The 24,585-nt window shown below is 48.5% G+C and overlaps 2 protein-coding genes across 2 annotated transcripts in view; one reads left to right on the forward strand and one right to left on the reverse strand.

Annotated features, from left to right (window-relative positions):
• Positions 1-1,071, forward strand: part of MYBBP1A (MYB binding protein 1a) — a gene marked incomplete at its 5' end in the record, with an annotated part of 59,144 nt that extends 58,073 nt beyond the window's left edge. The window contains one exon of the mRNA XM_082294379.1: positions 466-1,071. Within this exon, the coding sequence (XP_082150505.1) occupies positions 466-964 (499 nt within the window). The 3' untranslated portion in view covers positions 965-1,071. The remainder of the gene's footprint in view (positions 1-465) is intronic.
• A 4,648-nt stretch (positions 1,072-5,719) lies between these two features.
• The window catches only part of LOC309580564 (sphingosine-1-phosphate transporter SPNS2-like), a 134,741-nt gene continuing 115,875 nt past the window's right edge, over positions 5,720-24,585 (reverse strand). The window contains exons 12-13 of the mRNA XM_082294628.1: positions 10,499-10,545; positions 5,720-8,741 (exon numbers count right to left, since the gene is read on the reverse strand). Of these exons, the coding sequence (XP_082150754.1) occupies positions 10,503-10,545 (43 nt within the window). The 3' untranslated portion in view covers positions 5,720-8,741; positions 10,499-10,502. The remainder of the gene's footprint in view (positions 8,742-10,498; positions 10,546-24,585) is intronic.

Consider the following 24,585-nt stretch of genomic DNA (forward strand, 5'->3'; position numbering starts at 1 on the left):
TGCTTGGCATCCTGGCATTCTGCCTTGTCTGGGTGCTTGTGTACAATGATGTGGGGAGGTGGGAAGAGAAAGGAAGTCAAGGCAGTGAGCTCAGGGTGGAGTTTAATGGAGCTCTTTGGTTGGTGGGGTTGAGACACTCACTAATGCTTATTTGGAGTAATACCAGGCTCATTGTTCTGTGTGCTTACATCTTGGGATTGGTCCTTGATGGGAAAGGGTTGTAACACATGACTGACATGTCTGATACCTGATCATGTGTTGCCAGAAGACTAAGAAAGCCAGGGCCACAGGCAAGCAATTACCTCACCTCCATGGATAACCTCATCCTCACAGCATTCATCCTCATCCTGTGCTTCTGGCACCTTTCTGGTGCTTCTGCCTGCTCATGGACTGCCTGTCACATGGATCACACTGTTCCCTGGCTGTAAATTAAGTTGCTCTTGATTTTTGGCATTCTCTCTGCAGGAAGCCCAAGAAAGAGAAGGCAGCCAGTAAGCCTGCTCAGGGAGCAGAGTCGCTTAAGCGGAAGAAGAAAGGCTTCCTGCCAGAGACCAAGAAGCACAAGAATCGCAAGAAAGGCATCCAGGAGAATGGGGTGACACCAGGGGAAGATGGAGAACCAGCAGCCCCAGAGGAGCAGCCCCTGGGAACAGAAACCCCCAAGCAGAAGAAAGTCCTTGTGCCTGGTGGTAGCAAAAAGAATCCAAACGGGGGGGGCAGGGAGAATGGAGTGGCAAAGGTGGGTGGTGGGGACCTCCCCACTGCTAATGGAGGAGATGCTGTGGCTGACAAGAAGAAGAAGAAGAGGAGAAACAGAAAAAGAAAAGGTGCTGCAGGCGATGAAGCTGAGCAGGTTCCAGCTGCAAAGAAAACCAAGGGGAGTGTTGTCCAGGAGACCCAGCAGAAGCAGAACAAAGCCAAGAAGAAAAGAAAAGAGAAGAAAGCTCGAGTTCTGCAGGAGTAAACTCACCCAGGCCTGGCATGGCTAGCATGGCTCAGTAGACTGTTGAAATACTTTTTATATCTATAGTTTTTATGCTCTCCATGACTTTTAAATAAACCTTCCATGATGCTGAGCTCTAAAACTGCGGGTCTGGCTTGTGTGGAGGGTTCAGCCTAGAGCACAGAGAGCTTCAGGAGGTTACATACCCTCCAGGCTCTGGGAGATGCCCACTCTCTCTGGCAGTGCCAAGGAATCCTGTCTCCATGATTTCCCAAGGCAGAAGTGAGAGGCTGGTTTGGATTCCTTGGGGAGTTGGGGTGGGTGTGCTGGCACTGCTGAGTTATGTGGTCAAGCCCTTGTGGGAGATTCAGAAGGAGCTCCTAAAGGCTCATCCCTGTCCTGCCCAGGCCCTGCAGTGCTTACAGCTTTTCCAGTGTGGGAGATGCAGCCTCCAAAATGCCTGGGGTCAAATGGGTTTGCACATGCAAACTCTGGGGTCAGCTATTTCCAGTTTGAGCACTCTGGTGTTGTCAGTAACTACTGTGGTATGGTTTTTCTTGCCTTTTTGCTGCTGAGTGCAGGAGGGGTCATGGCCCCTGTGGTAGTGCAGGGAAGTCAATAAATTAGTGAAACAATTGAAATGGTTGATTGATTGGCCACTCTGCCAGGCCAGCAGTTTGTGTGCAGCCACGCAAGGCACCTGGAACAGCAGGCCTGCAGGAAACGGTCTGGGGAGGTGACTGCCTGGAATTGCATCTGCTTATTTATCCCCAGGCTCCTGAATGCTGAAATGCCTTCATCCCTTTGGAGAGTGCCAGGACCAAATTCTCCCATGTGTTGGGTACCTGGTTCTTGTTGAGAGCTGAGGCTCAAAGTGTTTGAAATGCTACTCATGCTTTAGTTGCCACTAAAGCCTCCTCCCTCCCCTGCTCCTCCCCACCTGCTGAGCACCGTGCTCCTGGATGCCAGAACATGGGTGTTGGTGCTTGGCCCTGACTCCTCTCCAGCATCCAAGGGAGCAGTGCTGGGTTAATTAATGGTTGGGCTTGATGATCCTGAAGGTCTTTTCCAACCTTAGTGATTCTGTGATTGTCTGAGGGCCTCAGTGCTCTCCACCTTACTGCAGAGGAGTTTGGTGCTGGCTCCTGGCAGAAGCTGCTGCTGGCAGAGGGAAGGGCCGGGAGCAGGGCTGTGCCTGTTGTGCCTTCGGTGGGTCTGTACTACCAGGCAGAGATAAAGGCACTGGAAATGTCATACTGCGTTTGGAGGGGGTGAGAGAAGAGCTGCAAAGGGCTGTGTTTCCCCATGGCTGTTTATCTGCCTTTGCAATGATTCTCTGCTCCAATGGCACAGAACTCCTGGAGACAGCGGCTGGCAGCAGCACAGACACATCCCATTGCAGACCCCTGGTCTGCAATCCCATTGCAGACCTGCAGCTTCCTCTTTCCCTGTCCCAGCAGTGATCCCACAGGCTGAGCTGCACATCCAAGGTGTGCGCTGGCTCCTGCGAGCAGCAGGTGGCAGCTGGAATTTCTGTGCCCACAGCACAATATCCCTCCTGTGCCTGCCTTTCACTTCCTGCCTCCACAGCTGGCTCCCACGGGCACTCGGCTGAGTCAGGACTGAGGGGCACTGTGGTGTTGCCTTGGAGGACACAGCCCTTGTGCACGCTGGATGAGGAGGACTTGGCAGGCTCTGGACTCTGCAGGTCAAGAGTCTTTCAGGTATTGGCATAGATTGGGCAGGAGGTGAAGGGCAGCTCTCCTTGTGCCCACCCTTGATGACTGTTGGCTTCCAGCCTCTGAAGGGTTTGCAGAGGTACCCAGACAGGATGGAGACTTGGGCTGCAGGTGTGTGGCAGGATAGTGCAGATGGTTCAGGAGGTGGCTAGTTCCTGCTCTCTGTGGTGCTCCCACGCTTGTCTGAGCAATTCGGGGCTGGACTCGCCCTGCTGGACCTTTTCTCCCAAAGCACTTTTTCATCTGGAGGTGGCTGTAGGCTCTTGACTGGAATAGCTGCTGTTGCAGCCTGCAGAAGAGCTGCAAATCTCTATTCCCAGGCAGAAGGTGTTGGCAATTATTGCCAGTCCTGTCTCCAGGAGAAAAGGTGCCTCTGCTCCAAAGGGGCCTGTTGGCACTGGGGCTGCTGCCCTGCCTCTGCCATTTACTGCTGAAAGCTGGTTCACTGCTTCGTTAAAACCTCAATCCCAGCTAAGCCCCTCCAGCTGTCCCCTGGGTGATGACTTTTCATGTATTATGCAAATGCAGCACACAGGAGGCCAGCAGGTCAGGCCTGTCCGTGGTTTAATGATCCGGAAGGGCTCCAAAGGGGACCAGGGGCTTCAGATCTGAACTGCCTCACTAATGATTTCTTTCTTTGTGCCTGTAAGTGGGACATCCTGGGATTTTGTGCCTCTGCTGTGTGGAACCAGAGGAGGAACAGCAGGCAGGTGTAGTGGGTGGGAAGCAAGGAGTGAGCTGGTTGAGAGGGTTCTCTGCAGGCAGCTTAGGGAGGGAATCTTCACCTGCCTGCAGAGAGCACAGCTGTGGCACCCAGAACCACCATGCTGGGCAAGTCCTTGCCCACATGAGGCCACAGAGCCTGGCTGAGCTGCTCTGGGATACCTGCCAGGGTCACTGCAGTAAGAGTTCACGTGGATCAGCTTGTCATTTTGGGAAGGGCAAAGCACGAGGCCAGAGCTGTGCCAGCTGTTGTTTCTGACAGAAGGATGGCCACTGGGTAGTGCCAGATGTCAGCTGTCAGGCTGGAGAGGTTGACTGACCTCTGCCTTCTGTGTTCATTGGTGGGCTTAGTCTCCAGGACTAGCAGAGTGGTCAAGGGGAAAAGGGACAGGAGAGCTGCAGGGCACAGTGCGAGCCATGCTTCCCTAACAACTCTTTTGCCAATTAAATTATCTGACTGTAGGCTGACTTCGATGCACAGCTTATAGAATGCAGTCACTAATCCACCAAGTCAAACTGTGTTTCACCAGGACTTAATTGGGCCTTTTAATATCAATCACAAAGGTTTCATTTTACTTGATTTCGGGTCCTGTCTGTTGCTTGACCTTTAAGGCTTTAGACCACTGAGTATGCTTTGATTTAAATGAAGCATTTTCTTCTCAGCTGTCTTGGACTCAGAGCTCTTGACAGAGAGCTCAGTGGTTCTTCTGGATGCAAGAAAACAGCCACAGGCCCTGGGCACTGAGCTCGGGAGGGATGCAATGCTGGAGACTGGCCAAAACCATGGGACAAATCCAGGCACGTGGAGTCTTGGGAGAGTGGTGAGGCCCTGGCAGAGGCTGCCCCATCCCTGGAAGTGTTAACGGCCAGGCTGGACAGGTCTTGGAGCAACCTGGGATAGTGGAAGGTGTCCCTGCCATGGCAGGGGGGTGGAATTAATTGGTCTTTATGGTCCTTCCAGCCCAAACCATTCCAAGATTCTGTGATTTCTGATGTAATATCCTGTATGCCATACAGCGATTTTGCCAAGGACTCTGGCAATGGGTGCAGTGTTGGAGTTGTTCAGGAGAGGTTGCCATGCAATCAGCACCTCTGTGCAACGTGATAAATGTAAATGCACCAGTGACACCAGGGCACTGCAGCACAAAGAGCATCAGCTGGTACAGATCAGCTCAGGAGAGGGTCAGAGTGGTCACCCTGTGCCAGCCCATGAGGCTGTTGTTTGTCAGAGCATGGGTGGCCCTGTGAGAGCTCTACAGGCAGTGACGGGAGGGTTTCTGAAGCAGGGATGGGGAGTGAGTGAGTGTGTGGGGGCACACACACACACAGGTATGGCCATGATCCAAAGCCAGTGTGGACAGCACACTCTTGTTAGCAGTACTTGATGGATGGAAGCTAAAGCTGCTGAGCTTCGAAGCTTATCTATCTGCTGGAACATCAGAATTTGGAAAATTATTCTTAATAAAGTCATTTACAAGAATGATTAAGCAGAAAGCCCCGAGAAGCACTGACAAAAGGCCATCAGGGGTGATTGTTTTAAGTGACAGAGCCTTTGCTTTCGCGGTGTCCTGGCTTGGACACTTGCCCTGTGCTGAAGGAGGACACTGAAGGGAGGCACTGCAGGGTGCTGTGGGAGGGGTCTCTCCCAGCTGGTCAGGGGAGCCTCAGATACCCTTGTCTGTGTGTCACGGCAGCCCAAGGCAGAGCTGCAGGGCTCCTGATGCGGCAGGACCAGCCCCTTCACTCCTTTTTTCCACAAGCCACCATCCTGTGAGGTTGGTGGGCATGGCTGCTGCAGGATCACTGGAGAAGGGCAACCTCGATGCTCACTGTGGGACCACTTGGGAATTCATTTCCTGGCTTCCTGTCCATCTTCCTGAGCACTTGACCCATGGCTCCCACACCACCCATTTTCATCAGTCCATCAGCCAGGTCCTTTAGTTGTGCTGTAGGGAACCTAAATGGGGCTGGAGCAGGACCCCACCTCTGTGCCCACCACTGACTCCTTCCTCCCAGCTCTGATCCTGGCTGGATCCAGCTCAGAGGGAAGAGGAGGCTGTAATTCACCACCTTCCCTGCTCCTGGTGTTATTTCTCAACAAACTCCAGGCAGGCTGGTGTCCAGGTAAGTCCTTGGCAGCTCCGTGGCTGCTGGAACTTGGAGCATCCTTATCCCAGGGACCAGCCCTGCAGGCAGCAACCACAGGAGTGCACAGCCAAGAGGTGACACAAGAAAAGGAGCCGGGAGGTACATTTTAAATACTTTTATTTCTTAATTTACATAAAGGTATATATTTGGCTTATCTTTTTTTATACTCTGAGATTCACAATCAATTGCTCTTAAAAAATAAAATAGTCATTTGCTTCTGAAAGAAATCAGAAAACTATTTTATACTCCTCCCTTGTATAACAAGAAAATATACTAATACTCCCATACATCACATAGTAAAAGTGATTGTAAGTGCTGGTTTACCAAACAATGAAGCAAATGGAGAAGAAAACAAGCATTTGGGATGGAGCTTGGAAGAACTCTGCTTCCCAGAGCACAGCCAGATGTTTATGGGGTTTAATCACCATGACTGTAAGGGGAGAGGCTCCTGGGGCCACCCAGACCTGCTCTGGGAGCGGTGGCAGCAGGAGCCGCTTGGGTTGGCAGCTTGCTGCCTTTTGGGTCATTCTCTTGCCTCTTTGGGCAGGTCCCATTGCCTCAGTTTCCCACACTGTGTACAAACCACCTCATTGCCAGTGCAGGATCAGCTGGGGAGAGTTAATGCTTTAAAAAATCCCCTTTATGTAGTGGAGTAGAAGAAAACCCTTGTGATTAACCGAGGGGCATCTGGAGCCTCCCCGGTGCCTCTGGACACTTGCACAGACCCTGGTGAATGCAGCAAGGATCTGGAAGGAGCCTGAGCCTCCCTCTCCTAGCCTGGAATGTATGAGAGCAGGGATTCAGGGATCCCTTGGTGAAGGTAGGATGCATTTCTCACTCCTCTGTTTGCTCCCTTCCCTCTGTCCTTATTTAAACAGAATCCACAGCATTTCCTTCATGTGCACAGAGGATAAAACCAGCACGGAGCTCTGACAGGGACTGGAGCCTGTCACAAACAAGGACTGCCAGTGACATTACAGAACATTTCAGTTCCCTTTTCACTGTTGACTCCTGAGAATTGAGTTTAAGGAGAATTCCTAAGCTCTGAACCTTAGCAGAAATGTTCCATTTTGTTGACAGTAAATGCTACAACAGAGAGAGCCTATCAGAAAAGCAATTTAGGAAATGTGGTTAATCTTCTTTGGTCTCTGAGATGAAATGACTGATTGTTGGGTTGCTTTTTGTTTCTTTTCAAACAGCTTAAAAAGGAATTTCTTAATGGGAATCAGAAATTCATGTGCCTTTAAAGCCAAGTGTTTGGCTCCCAGACTACAGCTGCTGTGTTTTCCCTCCAAGTGTAAATAGTGGCACGAGGTAGGAAGTGAAGCATTGTTTGGGATTTGCTTTGCTTTGTTTTTTCTAGCACCTGCTTGCTCAGGCACTCGAGGAACACTTCTGGTTCTGGTTCTTTAGCCATGTCTTAGAGCTATTGTTAAGGTATTTCAGGTGACAGAACCCTTGCAGAGGAGTCCTGGGAGGTCTGGGGAGGAGGAAAGGCTCACGGGATTATAGGGCAGGGACTTGCTATGGGGTGAGCACCTGGAATTACAACCATCTCTGCTGTGCTGTAGGTCTCAGCACATCCTGGCAGGGAATGGGAGATAAACCCAGATTTACTAACAGTACCTTCCTGTGCCTGACTAATCCTATGGCACAACCAGGACAGCAGCTCCCAGCCTTAACTCACATCCAGTCCTGGTTTGGCATTTCCTGAGCTGATTTAATCCTCCTTGGAGCCTAAGTGCAGCCACTTGTGAGCACAAGAGCGAGGTGCTTTCACCTGCTCAAGTTGTGCTGAACTGGAGGGGTGATCTGAACTGTGAGAGGGGGCTCAGAACAGAGGGAATGGGGCTTGCTGAGCCAGTGCCCTCCCTGTGGCAGCGCCCTTCCTGTGGCAGCCTAGCCCTCTGCAGGGTCTGTGCTCCCCTTCCTCCTCCATCCAGCTGACACAGCATAAATTTGGCTTGTGGAGGCCAAGTGCAGGAAACAAGACTCCAGTGGAATGGCACCATGACATGCTTCTGCACTTGAGTCTAACCCAGTTTAGGCACTGGCCTTGTCTGAAAGCTCTCAAATGCACCTTTGTAAAGGTACAAGTGACACCCCAGTGACAGCACCCTGGGACAGGCCAGGGTTGGGTGTGCAGGAACCCAAGCACTGCTCCGAAGGCAGTGTCAGCCACCTGCTTTGGAGTATTGACAGGGAGAATTAGCATTGACAGTCTGAGTGATATGGTATCATGTAAACAAAGCATGAGGTCACTGGCACAGCAGTATTGCACTCCCAGGCCCAAGGTACAGCCATTCAGCCAGGTGGATTTTGGTATTTTAAAAGCCTGTGAACCTCCTAGGCAAGGCTGAATTTAGCATATGGAAAACTCTAGAGCCCGTAGGGATTTCAGTCCAATGTTCTTCTGGGCCCTTCTGTGACAACCAGCAGCATACCCAGTGCAGTGAAACTCTCTCCTCTGTCCCATTGCTCAGTCTCAGTGACAGGTAGGTCACCCACTGGAATTTTTCCTGTGGTGCCCTTGCAGGCCCTGGCACCAGGGCACTGAGAGGAGGAGGGCTATGGACGTTATTCATGTCTGCTATGGTTGCACAGGCAGCTCCAGATTTCAAATGTTTAAATAAAAAATGTTTATCTAAATATATATATATATATATATCTCATCTAATGTCTTCAGCAGAGATAAAGCATCTTACAACATATTTAAATAAAAAATAATAATCTGAATTGAGCCTTCAGTGTCAAAGAAAAGGTGATGTACAGAACAGGTCCCCAACTAGTGCAGTCTGTGGGAGTGGGAGTGCTGGCAGAGCAGCAGCATTCCATAGGACACCAGCTGCCCTACAAACAATGGACTTCATTGGCTACAACTAAAACCATTTACACAATCTACAGTTGCTCACTTGGGCAGCACTTTCTGGGTCCAGTGGACAGTTGGTTTCCATGCTCGGGGACCCCATGAATGTCCCTGCGCTCCAGGAGTTCCCATGTTCTTGGCTGCCCTGCTCGTCTCCTGGTGCCTGGCCCTGCAGGCTGGAGCAGCGGGATGGATTTGGTGCTAGAGAACCCCTCTGTGATGTGGAGCTGAAGGATCCACTGATACCCAGTCCAGAAGGGCTTCGAGCTTGAGATTGGTATGGTGGGAGCAGGAGTCCACGTGTCATTGCCTTCACTGGCAGCTGCAAACAGGGAACAGAAGGAGGTGGTTACTGGGGAAGTCCCAGGTATGGATTGGTTTTGTGGTGGGGACCAGCTAAGGGACCCCGGGTCTCTGTGCAAGCTGAGGGCTGGCAAAGCCTGCCCATGGTGGAGGCAGCACTTTGGGATGTGCTGTAGCCATTTGGAATAGAAACAAATGCACTGTGATTCAGGCCCAGGCTGCTCCGGGAGGTGACCGGCAGCAGGTGTAGCTCCTGTGTAGTACTTAAGGGCAGGTGTGTGGGTACAACTGCTCCTGGTGTGGGCTGAAGCAGCACAGCACATTACAGGCTCCATTTCTGTAGACTGTTTTTGACCCCCTCACTTTACTAAAGAAAAGAGGGACCACCTTGTGCCTTAAATTGTCATTTTTGAAACTGCTGTTCCTTGGAGAGCCCAGCTCAGGTGTCAGTCCAGCACAGCCCAGCTCAGCATGCTGCTGACAAGGCAGAGCAGGCACTGCAGGTGGTCCAAGCTGGCTTTAAGGAGCATGTCAGCACCTATCTGCTGAGGTACTACTGTGGTGGCCTATCTGGCAGCCAACAGCTTTCCTAGATAAGGGGGCACGGAAAATGAGTTCTCTCACTGCAGGATTTCCTGTGAGAGGATCTGTGCTCCATGTTATGCAGGAAATTGCCCCTGACCTTAAAAATCAGTGACTGCTGCATTACAGAAGAATTCTCCTATGATGGTGCCCTTGTTTCTTTCAGCCTGTATAAAACTGGACCAAAAAAGAAGAAAGTGCAGTGAAAGACTTTGGTGTGCCCAGGACCTAGATAGTCACTGGTTTATAAGGCAAGTTTCAGCAACAGCACGAAGTACTTCCTCCCAGATTTACTGATGGCTTTTTTTAAAACAAACCTCCAACTTTATCTAAAAGCTACTGTTAAATAATACTGTGTGAGTACACATCCAGCCCAGAGCCTGCAAGCTCCAGGCAGCCCTATGCCCGAAACCACTCCCCTCTGTGGAAGTAACACATCTGCTGTGCTAGAGATTGTATTAAATCTTTTCTCTCAAAAGGCCATTCTTAAATGTCTCATTGAGTTCTGATTTTCTGATTAGTCTTTCAATGCATTTAATTTATGGGAAAGAAATCTCCTCCTCAAAAACTTGCTTTAATTAATTTTGGCTCCAGTAAAATGCTGGGAAGTGTTTATCACTTGTGGCGGCTCCAAGCAGCAGCGCTGTGGCTGTGGGGGAGTGATAAGGACAGCATGACCACAAGGGACAGGGTGGGCAGCAGGAAGGGGACGGTCCCTCCGGCTCAGTGCTGTGGCCCTGGATCGAGGGTCGCAGAGGGGACAGTCCCACAACAACATGCAGGGTCGGGTGCTGCCAGGAAACACTTTCTGCAAAAAATTTGGACTGTGCCAGGAATGGTGCTTTGGGAGCAGCCCATGTTTGACCCAGAGCAGGGCAGCAGGAAGTTTTGTGAACACCAGAAGGTTTGAAGTTCTGGCCTGGGACAGTCACACTGCTGGTGGTCAAGGGGACAGGGGTAATGGGCTTTTCTGCTCCACCAGGTTCTGGAAGCACCTCGATACCACAAAGGACACTTGAGCTGACCCCTGGTTTCCCTGTTCTTGATCTGCTCTGCTTTGGGCTGAGGGCGGCAAAGCTGCAAACCAGAGCTGGCTAAGGAAACTTCTCTGCAATACGTAAGGAAAGAAATGGGCTGACAGGGGTTTGGAGCAGAGGGGTAGCTTGAAACCTGCTGCTGGTTTGGGTCACTCACCGTCTCAGACTTTCACAGAGGCTGGTGGCATCACAAGTTGATTCACCCTGGTGAAGGGAAAACAAAAGTGTTGTGTGAGAGCTGCAATTAGCAAAGAAATGGATTCCTAATAACATACCAGCCTGGTAAATCCAGGTTTTGGTTGCTTAACAGTGTCTAAAGAAGTAGGACATTAATAACTGTCCTGTACAATGGTATAAAGCTGAAACCCTGTCACACAGGGGTGCCTGACAGCAATGCTGACAATGGCTGGAACATGCCAAGTAACACTGCTGGCACTAATTGACAAGGATTTGGGAACGTCCCAAAGGCATCCAGACATAGCAACTATTTCCCCAAGCCAGTACAAGATTGTACAGTGGCTGTCAGTGTCCTTCAGCCTGACAGCACAAATGTAAACAGTCATCACTGATAAAAATTAAGAAAAAATGAGTTGTCTTTCAGTTTCCAGCTCCTGAAGACCTGCTGCTGTTCCAGGCACCTGCTCCTGGATGATGGACAGCGTCTGGCAGGGACTGCAGCATCACCAGGCAGGAGCTGTCCCACAACTCCTGGGATGAGGGCAGCAAGGGGACAGCTCCTGTCTGCTCTGTGGGACCCAGGGGACAGCAGCAATAGTCCTATGAAGTCCATCCCTTGCACCTGCTGCTTGTCCTTGCAGTACATGCCCTGGAAAATTCAACCTTCGACGGCAGCAGCTCCTCTCCCGTCCCCTCCCATGCTGTTCTTGTTACTCAGAGCAGCAGTGAGTGCCTTTGATAGTGACACACACAGCAGGCCCCCGGGTGACCTGTCAGAGTTGTCATCCTCGGACTCTGAGACCTTTGGAACTTGCTCAGATGCTCACTGACCTCAGTGGGAACACCTGGATTCTTACAACACTGGGAAACCCCCACCACACCTACGGGCCTGCCCTGATGTGGCCGTTTGAGTGCTTTACCCAAGGGCTCACTGGCTGTACTTGGGCAGCAGCAGCATAAATAAATCTGAGTCACAAAGGGAGAGTCTCCTCCTACCAGTGCAGGTCAGCTGTGCCAGCTTCAACTAAAAACCAAACTGCCCCAGCAGTGGTTTGCACCTCTGCTGTCAAAGGCAGCTTCTCTCTGCATCAGTGAAAGCCTTGGACAGGTGCACAGGGGACATCACAGAACTGCCGCTGCCTGAGGCCCTGCCAGGTGACAAATTCTCAGGAAACATCATTCTCCTTTGGACACATTAAAACTTAGTTGTGGCTCTTCACCACACTTTGTACCTGACCCAGAATATTTTTTTGGCTGAACTGGACTCAAACATGTTCCAGGATAAAAATTAACCAGTACTCAGGGGACACCTTCCAAGAAATAGCTGCATCAGGAATTGGTCCAGTTCAGCCAACAGCTCTTAACTTCACACCAACCCCACAAGTCTCCAAGGTGCACAGAAGCCTCTGTCCCTTTCCAGGCTATAAACTGAAGTATTTCTGATGCAAGAGCTGACCCAAGTTTCTTTGTACAAGTCCCATCCTTGGTAACCCCACTGCACTGGAAATCACATTGTATTGGACACTGGAATTGTGCACAATACATCAGAGAAAATTACCTTAGAATGCTACAGCCAACTTCAGAAGTAGGAAGCAAGCTCTGGAATGTCACAGAACTATCACAGAACACCAAAACTCCAGAGGTTTGAGTGAGACATAAGTCATATCCCTTGCCACGTCATTCCATGTTCTTTGAGGATACAGAATCTATACAGAGGAAGTCAGTTTTGCCATGACTTTAGCATAGAGAACCCACCTGCATTGCTGACAACTGTAAATAGACACAACTTTCCTACTCATATAACAGTTCAGCCTCCTATGGGATAAAATGTACCTCCCTTTTATTTTAACATTTCTCTCAAGTTCTGCTTTATCTCTGTTTCACAGGTGGGAACAGAGGCCTGGAGGGGCTAATCCTGAAATGCGTTTTGAAGATTTCATGGGAAATTAGACTGCACATGACTTGTGAACCTCCTGGGGAGAGAAATGACTTTCAGGGATCGCACAGGAAGCTGGTGGGCAGGAGGGAGAACTGAAATAGTCCCCAAATTTGGGACAGTGCCTCCTCAGTCCCTCTGAAGCCCTGTGCTGCAGACGGTGGTTACTGCCACAACCAATGGCAGTGGGGCTCATCTTATGGGTTAGGTGGGATTTTGTTTACTTTTTTTAAAGCAAAGTCACAAATAATAAATTTTAAACTCTCTTAGGTGGCAAAACGTTGTGCATGGGTTTAAAATAACAAGGTTCAAGAGCATCTAAATCCCTGATTAAGTACCACTTGCCTTTCTAATAACGATAATCCCACACTGAATGGATCACTGAACAGTGGCTCCTAAATTGTTCTGTTTTCTCTGCAGTGTTTTCTTAAGATTGAGAATGTTTTCATTCCTTGAAGAGAGTAGGGTGGGAACCAGTCTGTTATTTCTAGAGGAGGAGGAAACTCACCCAAATTGCCTTTTAAGAACAGAAGCTGTACAACTTTTTTTGGTTTTTTTACTGACTCCTCCAGCAGTTAAAAATGTGGCTGATTCTCTCTAACCCCATCACTTCCTCTCCTGTCAAACCTAAATATTTCTCCTAGATCCTATCAAGTCATTTCCATGTACTGTGACAGCCTCTATAATTCTGAAGTATTTATAAGACTGTCTGTTTAATATTAAACTACATGCTCTAGAGCTGTTAAATATTTATGCTATGTAAAATGGATCTAATTTCACTGTACCTCAGCCGGTTAGGGACCTGCATGAGGACAAGACAGCCAATTTAACTTAACAGATGACTGGCTAGGATCTTTTACAGGTCAGCTATGCTCTATTTCAGGAACTGGGCAGGATTATTCTCCAAATGCTCTGTCCCTTCCAGCCTTGCTGGTGCCCAAGCCAGCAGCTAATGGAGATTACAGGTTGTAGTGCAGCCAGCACTGCTGGGCAGTCCCAGGGATTTGAAAGAATTCCTGCTGCCTACATCCAGTGCAAGAATGTTCTGCTCTGCCCTGGGCCAGCAAGGGGAGAACCCAGATCCCCCTTCTCACCTGCAGCTCTGTCTGCTCCAGCTGTGAGGAGCACTGGTGGGATGTGTGTCCCACTGACTTCCTGCTGAGCACCAGGGATGTGTCACCTCTGTCCCTGAGCTCCAGCCAGGAGCAGGATGTCGGGAAGGAGGACACACCTCTGTGTGCAGCACTACTGTGCCCAAGGCTCCAAGAGAGGCTGTGCTTACAGAAAGCTTTTGGGAATGCTGCCAGCCCAGTTAATGTCAAGTTTCATGCCGAAGTTAAACACCACCTGTATTTCAGTATCCTGCAGCTTTCCCAAAGCCCAGTTTTCTCGCTATCTAAACAAGCCAGACTCTGGCTTTTGTAACTGAGAAGCACACTAGGAAGTGATGTCCTGGTTTTTACAGCCTGCTGTACTTAACATCACTTAACTTTTACAACCAGCAATAAAATGCTTCAGTAGGGTCCTTCTAGCCTGAAAATAACTCAGTTTTTGAGTTACTGAGCAGGAGTTTTTTAGTATTGAGTTTTTGAGCAGGAGCTCATTAGGCAGACAGAAGTACTGGGGCTACAGGGGCAGCTAGACCACTGGACTTAGCAGCAACTCCTGCCAGTGATTAAGGATCCTTTTCCTTAATTTCAATGGAGAGAATTCTGTGTTTCTGCTGCAATGTGCCATCACATGCCTGTTTGAAACAGTGCTTTAGGAAGGGACACAGGGGGACCAGTCACTAATGGCAGCCCCCAGCAGATTCCTCCTTGTCTGAACTTCCTCAGACATTGTTGGGAGGTTAAAAACATCTCCAAAAGGCCTTGTGAACACACTGAAACCTGAAATCTTAGGTGATGAAAAGTTCATGGCCAGACATTCAAGGTCATACCTTGAAAGGTAATGAGAATTTATGGCCTTCATCTAGAAAAACAAATCTCTTTTTCAAATACAGCCAGTTAAAGGGTGTTTTTTGGCATCAGAGCATAAGGGACAACACCACCCTCCACCTGTGCCTGAGAGATGATGAGCAGCCCAGCCAGATGCAGCAGTCTGCAATTCCAGCTACTGAAACAGCAGCATTCAAAGCTAATGTTGCTGCCTGAGATTGGACAAGGAAAACAGGCTAAGGATGGTCATTTGTAGCTCCACACCTGTATGACTTCAGCTGTAGAGTGAATTTTATCAACTGAACACAGGAAGGGACTTGCAGTGATGCTGCTGTTATTACTAATTCCTGCAGATAACTGATGAAAGAATTACGGAGTAGGAGAGCTGGAGCAGGCCCTGTAACAAATCAAAACCACAGCTGCTCTGCTTTCTCTCACTGTTTTGCTCAGTGCAGAAGCCAAAACAAACCAGAGATCTCTCAGCTGGACTCTGCCACACCCTGAGTGCAAACACTGGCCCCAGTCCTGCACCACCTTTCTACTAGACACTCTAGGAGGAGCAAAGCCAGCAGGCTGGACACTCCAGTTCAGGTGTGTACCTTTTATGCCCTTCATTATACAGTTTTTGATCAACAGTGCAAAAGGTAACTGCGTTAGATGTTGCTGCCCTGCAGTATCTAAGCCCATTTTCACCTGCAGTTAGAAGGAGATGGCTTTGGTTCCCTGCTCCACAGCAGTTCTCCCAGGATGCTGAACAAGCTGCCACAGCCTCCAGCTCCTCCCAAAAAAAGGCTGCAGAACATTAACCCTCACTACAACCTGTTACCTTCAGTAAGAACAGCGGAATCGAGGATTGCTCCCAGAGAGCAGCTCCTGCTCTGACTGACCTCAAGCTGTTTTGATGGTGAAGTCAGTAATTCTGGGACAAGACTCGTGATTGACAACATGAATTCCTGCAGAACTTCAGACTCCAAGTAGGCTGCAGCTGGAAACAGTGACTGAAAGGGAAGGAGAGCAACAGTGATACATCAGCCTACAGAGCTCCTAGTGAGTGGCACAGGGATAAGATGGCACAGTTAAAAATACTCCAAATACTGAGCTTCCTGATGCATCTGACAGGTTATCCAGCCTGCAGGAATGGGCTGATGGAGTTGAGGTCAGTTTGCTGAAGGAAAAGGATGCTAACACAACTCTAACAAAATTCAACCAACTATCTGGCACAGGAGGAGTTTGCTTTGGAGCAGGAATAGTGCTCACTGTGGCTGCTGCCTGCCTGTGCTCTCATTCCCAGCCAGGGATGGGGCCTGGGGCTTTGTGCACCTGCAGCCCTCCATCCCAAGGCTCACACAGGAGCTGGTTGTGCACAGCAGCAGAGCTGCCCTTCCCTCTGGATCACTCGGTTGGTGTGGAGTGACAGCTCTCCAGAGGGGACAGGGGCTTCTCCAGCTGCTCTGAAGAAATGAATTGGCTCAAATCCCCTTTTCTTCCTGCATGCCAGTGGGTTTAGCAAACAAAATATGATAATCATGTACAGCAAATGTATTTTCCCCTCTATTTGGTTCAGCCCCTTAAAGCTGTACAGACTGTAAGATCTTCCATCTGTTCATTTAATTCAGGTGCTGATTTGTCTCCAGAGGCAGAAACATGGGTCAGCTTCACTTATTCCTCTTTCACAGATCTTGACTGAGGAGAAAACTGGCATAAAGGAAAAATCCTTTCCTGCTATTTTCCCAGGCAGCTGCAGCAGAACAGATGTGAAGATGAGCAGTTAACAGCACAAATCAGGGTCCCAAGGACCTGGATGGAAATGAGCTCCAGAGCTCACCAGTCTGTGGGGGTACTCTGACATGGACCCCTGAAGTCTGTGAAGATGGGGGTCTCGAAACCTTGTGCCTGAGTCTGTCTCTGGAAGTCTAATTCTGCCAGATATTGATGGGCTTAGTATTGAGGTGGAGGGATTTTTAGTGCCACGGAAGATGTGTGTAACATCATATATTTATGTCCACTGAAATAATGGGGAAAAGAGACAGTGGAGTACCTCGCTTTTTGATTGAATGGCAAGGGAGAGAAAACATGACATAAAAAGCAGATTAGAACTATTAAATCTTAAAATAGAAAATCCTGTAGAACTTCCTGATGGCACTTGATTAAAAACATACTTCTTATCCTCCAAAATAACTGCCTCATGCTACAGCTCTTTTCACAAACCTCTGAGTTACCAGGTGTGGGGAACTATAGAACCATGGAAAGAAGGGTTGGAAGGGACCTTGAAGAGCATCTCATTCCAACCCCTTGCCAGGGGCAGGGATACATTCCAGTAGCCCAGGTTGCTCCAAGTCCTGTCCAACCTGGCCTGGAGGCCTCAAGGAAACATCCATCCATTTCACTCCACTGTAACAGTCCTGGCAGTCCCCAGGAGCCTTGTAGTGGTCTGGCAGCAACTTTGGGGATGACCAAGCCAGAGCACTTAAGACACTCCTTACTGGAGCACTGGAGGTAATACTCCAACAGTTTGTCCATGTTTCTCTAAAATACATCATTTAGGCTGTGCTGGGTCTGGCTGGAGTAGATTTAATGACATTTTCCTCCCAGTGTCTGGAATGGGGCTGTGTTTTGGATTTGTGCTGAACATGGGTGATAATACAGAGATGTTTTTGTTATTCCTGATCAGGGCTTGCACAGAGCCAAGGCCTTTTCTGATCCTCGCCCTGCCACGCTGGTGAGGAACTGGGTGTCCATGGGAAGCTGGGAGGAGATACAGCCAGGACAGGAAACCCAAACTGATATCCACGCCTTTTGACACCGTGCTCCTTATATAAAGTGAGGGGAAGAATGAGGAACATGTTTGGAGTGAAGGTGTTTGTCCTTGCATGTAACTTGCATGTGATGGGGCCCTACTCTCCTGGGGATGGCTGAATACCCACCTGCCATGGGAAGTGGGGAATGAATTCCTTTGCTTTGCTTGTGGTGCAGCTTTTGCTTTCCCTATTAAACCATCTGTACTCAACCCACATGTTTTCCAGCTCTTACCCTTCCAATTCTCCCCAGTGCACTGGTGGGGCAGGGAGTGAGTGGCTGTGAGGGACTTGCTCGGGTTAAAGCCTGGCCCAGGCCAAGGACCCAACAACAAGTAAAGTGCTCTAACACACCCACAGTCACAGTATCTGCCTTGCAGATTGCTGCACAAGGAGAGGCTGCTGATAAAAGCCAATACCTCTGCAAAATGCTCTGACATCAGGAAGCAGCAGGGCTGAATTTTTCATGATTTCTTCCATTTCCTTGTCTCAGAGACTGTTTCTTGCTTGGAAGGCTGCTGCCTTCTGCTCATGCTCCAGACACCTGCGTGGGATCTGATCAGATTTTGTTTCTATGCCAGGGCAGCCTTAGCAAAGAATCTGTCTCAGTGAGAATTTAAAATCTCCTCCTGCATGGCAAAGTCCCTCCAAGCCAAGAATTCTCCTTTGCAGTGTCAATGCCGGATAAGTCCATTGGTAGCATATGATTTCAGTGCCCCTTGTACATTGTGGGAAAGTGCCTTCAATCCTGTTTTACAGCTGATGAGCATTTTAGGGACAGCATCTGACTTCTTGGGGCTCACAGCAGAGAGTCAGTAGCCAAGACAGCAGGAGGACTCCCAAGTAGCTCTTGATCTGGAGCTCTTGGAGAAGTGAGCTTTGGCATTCCTATAACATAAGGCACATGGAGAAGTTCCATTCTTGCTGTAAGAGAGCACTAAGTAGCTAGGAATAGTGTAGGAATATTGTTTTCCTTTCTCTGTGGCACAGGGGATGAACCTGGGAAGGTCAGTCTGGTGGGGAATGGGTGGTTTTGGAGAACCCAGAGCTCTGCCTGCAGCCCCTTCTGCAGCTCAGGAGTTCCCAGAGCTGTGCCAGCACCAGCTGCCCCCGTCCTTCTGCCTGGGCTAAAGCAAAGCTCCTGCTGCCAATGCTTAACTCCGACAGCACCTTTCAAACACCGTGTGAGGACCACAGCTGAGCTCAAACTGCCTGTGAACAACCACACTGACCTTTGACACCTCCCTACCCGACCTGCAGGAAATCCACAGGCTGACTAACGTGACACAGCAAATCAGCAATCGTTCTATATGAGACTGTTTTCCATTTGCATGACAACTGCAGCAGCAAACCAGCATTTAAAATTCAAGTCCTAAGCTGCTACATTCTTGGTTTGGCTAACTCTGTTTATGGAGTTACAAACATGGCCAGTAAACACGTGAGAAAACCAACAGCAATAGAACTACTCACATTTTCACCACCTCTCCCCTTCATATTCTTAACACGAATTCTATATAAACCATCCAATAGTCTAATCTTGTTCCATCTGCAGTCTGTGAGTTTTTATCATGCCACTCTCAGATACACAAAACTCAGTCCTTGCCTCATTTCTTCCATCACCCCAGATCCTCTGCATCCTAATCCAGGCTTTTTGCTGTAAATTCACATGGCTTCAAAGGCCAAGGATATCTTACCTGGGCTAAAAAAGCCTTGTGAGTTTCTACCACTGTAGGAAACGTTTAATTATTGTTCTTTTGTAAAGTCAAAACAAACAAAGCAATGATATTCTTCCCCCTAAGCAGCTGAATATCAGCAGTGAGCAAACTGTTCTCAAATATCCCTTTTTGGGAGTTGTTAAAATCCACTTGCAGCTCCTGAAATCCTCAAATCCAAACTCTGCCTCAATGCAGCACTGACACATCTCTCTAAAATAAGTGTCCAGCCTCTTAAAACCCTCTGTGATACAGCTCCAGCTATTTCAGAGAAGGAACGTTCTTTTTGGCAATGCAAACTACCAGAATGGAGCACACTCAGTGTCAGTCAGCTGCCACTTTAATACCTGGGAAATGGTTAATGGAGGGGCCTCTGGGCTTTGCTGGCAACAACATCAGGTCACCTGGTGGGTCCTTTCTGTCTCCAACTGCTGCCACAGAAAAATCAGAGAAAGGGAGGGTTGACAACTCTGTGAGTCCTTCCCCCGCCCCACATAATAGAATCTGCAAAGCAAAAATAAGGTCACTTTCAAATTGCTGCAATAGGAGAACTGGGAGATCATTTTATATCCAGTTCTGCAAAAGGCTAAAAATAAGCATGATAAGAGGCAGAAGAAAGAGCCTGAAAATGGATTATTCTCATTTTTCCTGTAATGCAATTTGCAGATGTGCCACATTTAAGACAGCAGAAGTGTCTGGACTAGGGATAGTTCTTTTTGTGGATTTTGCTATTTCCTCTGTAAAGAATATTATTTTTCTAGTGTTTGTACCCACCACTTTTAAAATGAAATGTTCACCAGCACTTCTGCTCAGCAAGAGCTTCCACACCTGATCAAAGGTGTTAAGACTAAAATTCTTTTCTTATTAAATGTTTAATTTTCATTTTAGGAGAAAAGAAATACCTGCTTGAGTTGTTTAAATAACCTGATTCTTGCCATGTAAACAAAGGGGTGGATGATTCAGGCTTGCAGGGCTCTCAAGTGCTGAGTGGTTGTCAGAGACTGAAATATTATAATTTATGACTTAAACATTTTCTTGTAGGACTTTTAAAACTGTGTTACAAAAGCTGCAGAGAAGACTACTGCACCCTGGATGGGGCCCTGACTGAGGCCTGACACTGCTCGATGATGAAGATAAGATAAAGTAACAAACTCAGGGCTGGGGACATTCACAAAGCACAGGCTTAACACCTCCAAGGTGGAGACCACAGCCCCAGGGCTATCAGCTGCCAGGCTCACACAGACCCTGCACCAAAGGGCGGGGGGAGGAGAGGCTTTGGGTACCTTGGAAAAGCCTCTGGTCAGAGGTGCAGTGAGCGCCCATCCTGCACTGTGCAGAGCCCGGCTGAGGGATCCTCACGGGGGGAGGAAGCTCATCCACAGCAGAAGGGGTGACATGGCCCAGCACAGGGGCCCCCAGAGCCTGCAGCAGAGCACCAAAGATGATGCCACAGACCCTCAGTGTTGCAAGGGACAGTGTCCAGCCAGCCCCTGCAAGAGAGGCACGTGGGCGTTCCCAGCTGGCCCAAAGTGTGCATTAACCCACGGAATTCTGCACCCTTTGGTGTGTGGTGGTGTGGCCACAGCGGCGACGGGGGACCCTCAGCACCAGCAGGGCAGATGGAGGGGAGCAATGAGACATCGCTGGGACCCTCGGATGGGTGATGGGCTTGCACCTAACCCCTGTCACCTCTCCCTGATCCCCCACCCCCACACACACTTCTTTCTTCCGTTTCTTTCTCTCTTCCTTTTCCCTTCTCTTTGCCTCCTTTACTATTAAATAAAATACGTCCATTTTTTGGCATCAACATCTAACCTCGTTTGGTTTTAATCTCGTTTCTGGGAATATTTAGAACCTTCTAAGTTCTTTCTGGTTTATGCACAGAGACTTAGCTTGCTTTGCTTCTCTGGGTTTAAACTGGATCGTAGCAGGGGGCACTGGTTAAAGACTTAAATTCTCTTGTTCTGACCAGCTGTTTATTCCTGCTCTGGCTGCACCAGGGATTCACAGTGCAGTTGCATCCCACTGCCTGATCTGCTGTATCCTTGGCAAACATATCCAGCCTCTATCATGCAGAGAGGGACTGAGCCATTATAAAACTTGGACACCCATCCACCCATCCTAAGCATCTTTTCATACCTCTGGAAAAAACCGGAAAAATCTCATGTTTCCAGGTGTAAAACCAGGGATTAAGTAAAAAAGGAAAAAAAAATTAAAACAACAAAATCCTTTGAGGAGCAGAGTATCCCACACCTGCACAGGGTGGTTTTTCAGGAAGAATCCAGGTGAATTTGGTTTTCCCTCAGCAGCAGCTGTGAGTGGCCATGGCTAGGGACAGGGCTGCAGGATCACTGCACTCACTGCCCAGGAAAGGATCCTGATACACGCTAATTAGGGTGATTTATATCCCTGGCACCCCAAAATTGTCACAGCTTGGGAAAAGGACTTTTTTGAATCCCTCTTCATAAGAAAGAAAGCACATTTTTCCTAATTATTGATGGAGCTTCTAGCTAGTACCAAATGTAGGCTTTTCTTCTGCAGGTCTCCAGGGTGAAGCTTTGTTTGTCCCAGTTCTCTACACTGTGATCGAGGAAGGGGATGAACACAAACCACAGACACAACTCTCAGCAGTGCTGAGCTTTTACTTCCATTTAGTGAAGCACCTGGAGTGCTCCCAGCCAGAAATGGCTCTTTGCCAGGGCTGCACAGGTACCTGTGATGGAGCTTGAGGATAAAAGTGCAATTATCAGATTTCTGATCCATTTCTGAGTGAGGGTTCTGCCACGGCAAGACTGTATCGTCTTCCAGAAAGTCTAAAATCTATCTTGGGTCTCACCAATATTCCTCAGGCAGGGAAGAGAAGTACAGTTCAGAGTGCTGATGTTTGGAAATAAAATACAACTGCTTTAACCCTCCTCTGCAGAGGTGCAAAGCAGGAAAGAAACAGCAACATAGGCAAGTGAAATCACAGAAGAAATTGTAGTTGAGTGGTTTAAAAAACAGTTGAAGTATTTATCATTCCTAGTGCCTACGACCTCTTACAGAACCCATTCTTAACCGTTTTCTTGCTCTTATCACTTTGGAAGGGTGGGATTAAATTTGTGTTATAGAACTCGTCCCCAAAATGATTGGATTATAGCACAGAGTGATGTACTCTATCGTGTTCTCTGCTAGTACTGAATTTTCTAAAAGCCTCTTTAAGCTGTCAGACTTCTGAAGCAGCATGAAAATGGTTATAAAAGAATTGTGTTAAAAAATAAAAGAATTGCTATAGAAAGAATTTTTTTGTCATGAATGTTTTGTGAGCAGCCTTGTTGACTGGAATTCCTGTGTTAAAAAAGTACAAAATATGCCAGGAATTGTGGCAATGATAAAAGTAGTGTGAAAGCCTGGAAATTCTTTTTTTGAAAGGAAGCATGGTGGAAACTGGAGGAAGCTTTACAGGAAAGACAGGTTGCTATCCTGGTATCTGCCCTGCCTGCAAGAAGAAATTATCTCTAAGCAAATGCCCAGAGACAGTTACACAAAGGAACAAACAAACACAGAAATCCCAGCAATAAATCCCTGAACTACATGTCACAGAAGTGTGCGAACTCAAGCAGGGACAGCTCAGTTTCCATAGGCTGTGAGAGCAGTGTTCCACTTCTCTGCTTCCGTATTAGTTCACGGGAGGGGTGGGTGACAGCTGCCCTGTGCCCTGACCCCGGGGGTGATGGATGGGTTTAATCTCTGGCGTGTGACAGCGGCGCTCGTGATTCCCGCAGGTTAATTGATTTCTTTTGGCAAAGCCTGTTTCCAACTCCTGTTGTCTGAGCAGCAGGACTGACTGCAGTGGGAAAACAAGGCATCCTGAAATAGCAATTCCTCTGTACCCTGCAAGTAATAGGTAAGATGGAGGGGAAGACTGGCTGGGCAGAAAACAGCCTCTGCCAAGGGTGTGTGATGCCAAGTGCAGATGGCCTGACAGGTGGGAGCTGGACGGTGGATCTGGGGTCCAGCATGGAGTTTTTAGCTGCTAATAGCAAAATGCTCTGTTACCTTTCCTCTCACAGGCAAGCACAGAGATACTAACAAATAAAATAAACAAATAAATCCTGCCCCATAAATTCTGAGGAGCCACTGAAGCTGCTGGTGGGGGCAGATGGGGCCTGGTCGACAGCACAGACCCTGGTGCACAGAGGTCCCTCTGCAGTCTCCAGCCTTATTTCTCTCTTATTTCACTCTCACTTCTCAGTAACTTGACTGAAGCTGCACTCCAGGAATCTCACTGCAGGATGCCAGGGTATTTTTAACATAGGAGTGGACACATCCCAGAAAGAGTATCCTTCCTAGGAGTCACTTGAGAGAAATTATTTTGTTGACCATTATTTATGCCAATTGTTCTCCCCAGTTTGCAATACAAAATATCTGTGACTGACTAATACAAAATTCCTGACTCACATTTGTTCATGAAAGGGAAAGTTGCTAAAAGAGAAAGAGAAACAAAACCAGGTTTGACACTTGAATGTTTTTCTTCTAAGAGTGGAGCAGTGGCTGTTTGGGAGGCTGGTTGCTCTGGACGTGGATGGAGTACAACCAAAGTTGCCCAGGGTAGTCAGCAACAGAGGAATAATCCCTTTGTGCAGGAGCAATTAGAGGTGTGGATGTGATCTCCCTCTCACATTAACACTGCTGCAAAAGCTGGGGCTTTGGCAAACAGCTGTGTAAGACACACCAGTGCTGGCAGCCAAGCAGTCACCCAGCTAGTGACCAGCCTGTGACAAGTGGTGTCTCCTGAGCGAACCAAAACCCTCTTCCTTGAGATCTCCACTGGAGCTGAGAACAGCTGGATACCACAGTGCCCTGCCCAGCATAAAGGTCCAAGTGGGCTTGACATGCTGAAAAAATGGGAGTGACCAACTCATCAGTATCTGAATCCTGAACTCCTCCTTCACCACCTGAGGTGCTGCCATTCCACACTGGCAGCACGTGTGATGCAAAGGGACACAAATTTCCACCACAGTTAGAAGTGGAACGAGCAGTCTCACTCTCCTCTCTGAACACAGGAAAGACAAGCCCTGAAGCTTCCCTAGGATCAGGTGAGGGCCCTGAGCAAAGGCGAATGCTACAGAGGGTGTTTCATCTGCTGCACTGACACCAAATAGGCGGCTCCTTGCAGCAAAAAAGCCACCCTGAGCACCTAGAAACTTATGTTCATCTTTCTACGTCTCCAGGTGGTCACCACCTGGACTGGCATGTACAGTTTATGTGCACAAGTGCAAAGCAGGGCTGGGAGGCAGCTGGAGAGCAGATCCCACCTTCCTGCCTCAAGGCATGCCAGGGAAGCCGTCAGAAGCAAGGGACAGCTTTCACATCTTCCCCAAATAAGCTGCTATAGGATTTACCTATTTTTTCTCTTAGGAAGTCCTTCCTAGCATCTAATCTCCAACTTCCCTTCCTGCCATTTAAGGCCCTTCTATGCAGATAACAAACTAGGCACACTCATCACGTCCCAAAGCCACACTGAAGTTCAACTCCGTAGGACTTCCCATCCTTATGACATGAGGTCTTGTTTTTCCACAATGTTTAAACATCTCATTATAGGGGATCTTCTCCTTTCTTTGGTATTTATGTATGTAGTAAAAGGAAGGTGGAACTGCACTTACAGGGGCACAGCACCGTCCGTGGCACTGCTTCCAAATCTCTTG

The sequence above is a fragment of the Coloeus monedula genome (assembly GCF_965178545.1).
Source record: "Coloeus monedula genome assembly, chromosome: 20".
Classification (NCBI taxonomy): domain Eukaryota; kingdom Metazoa; phylum Chordata; class Aves; order Passeriformes; family Corvidae; genus Coloeus; species Coloeus monedula.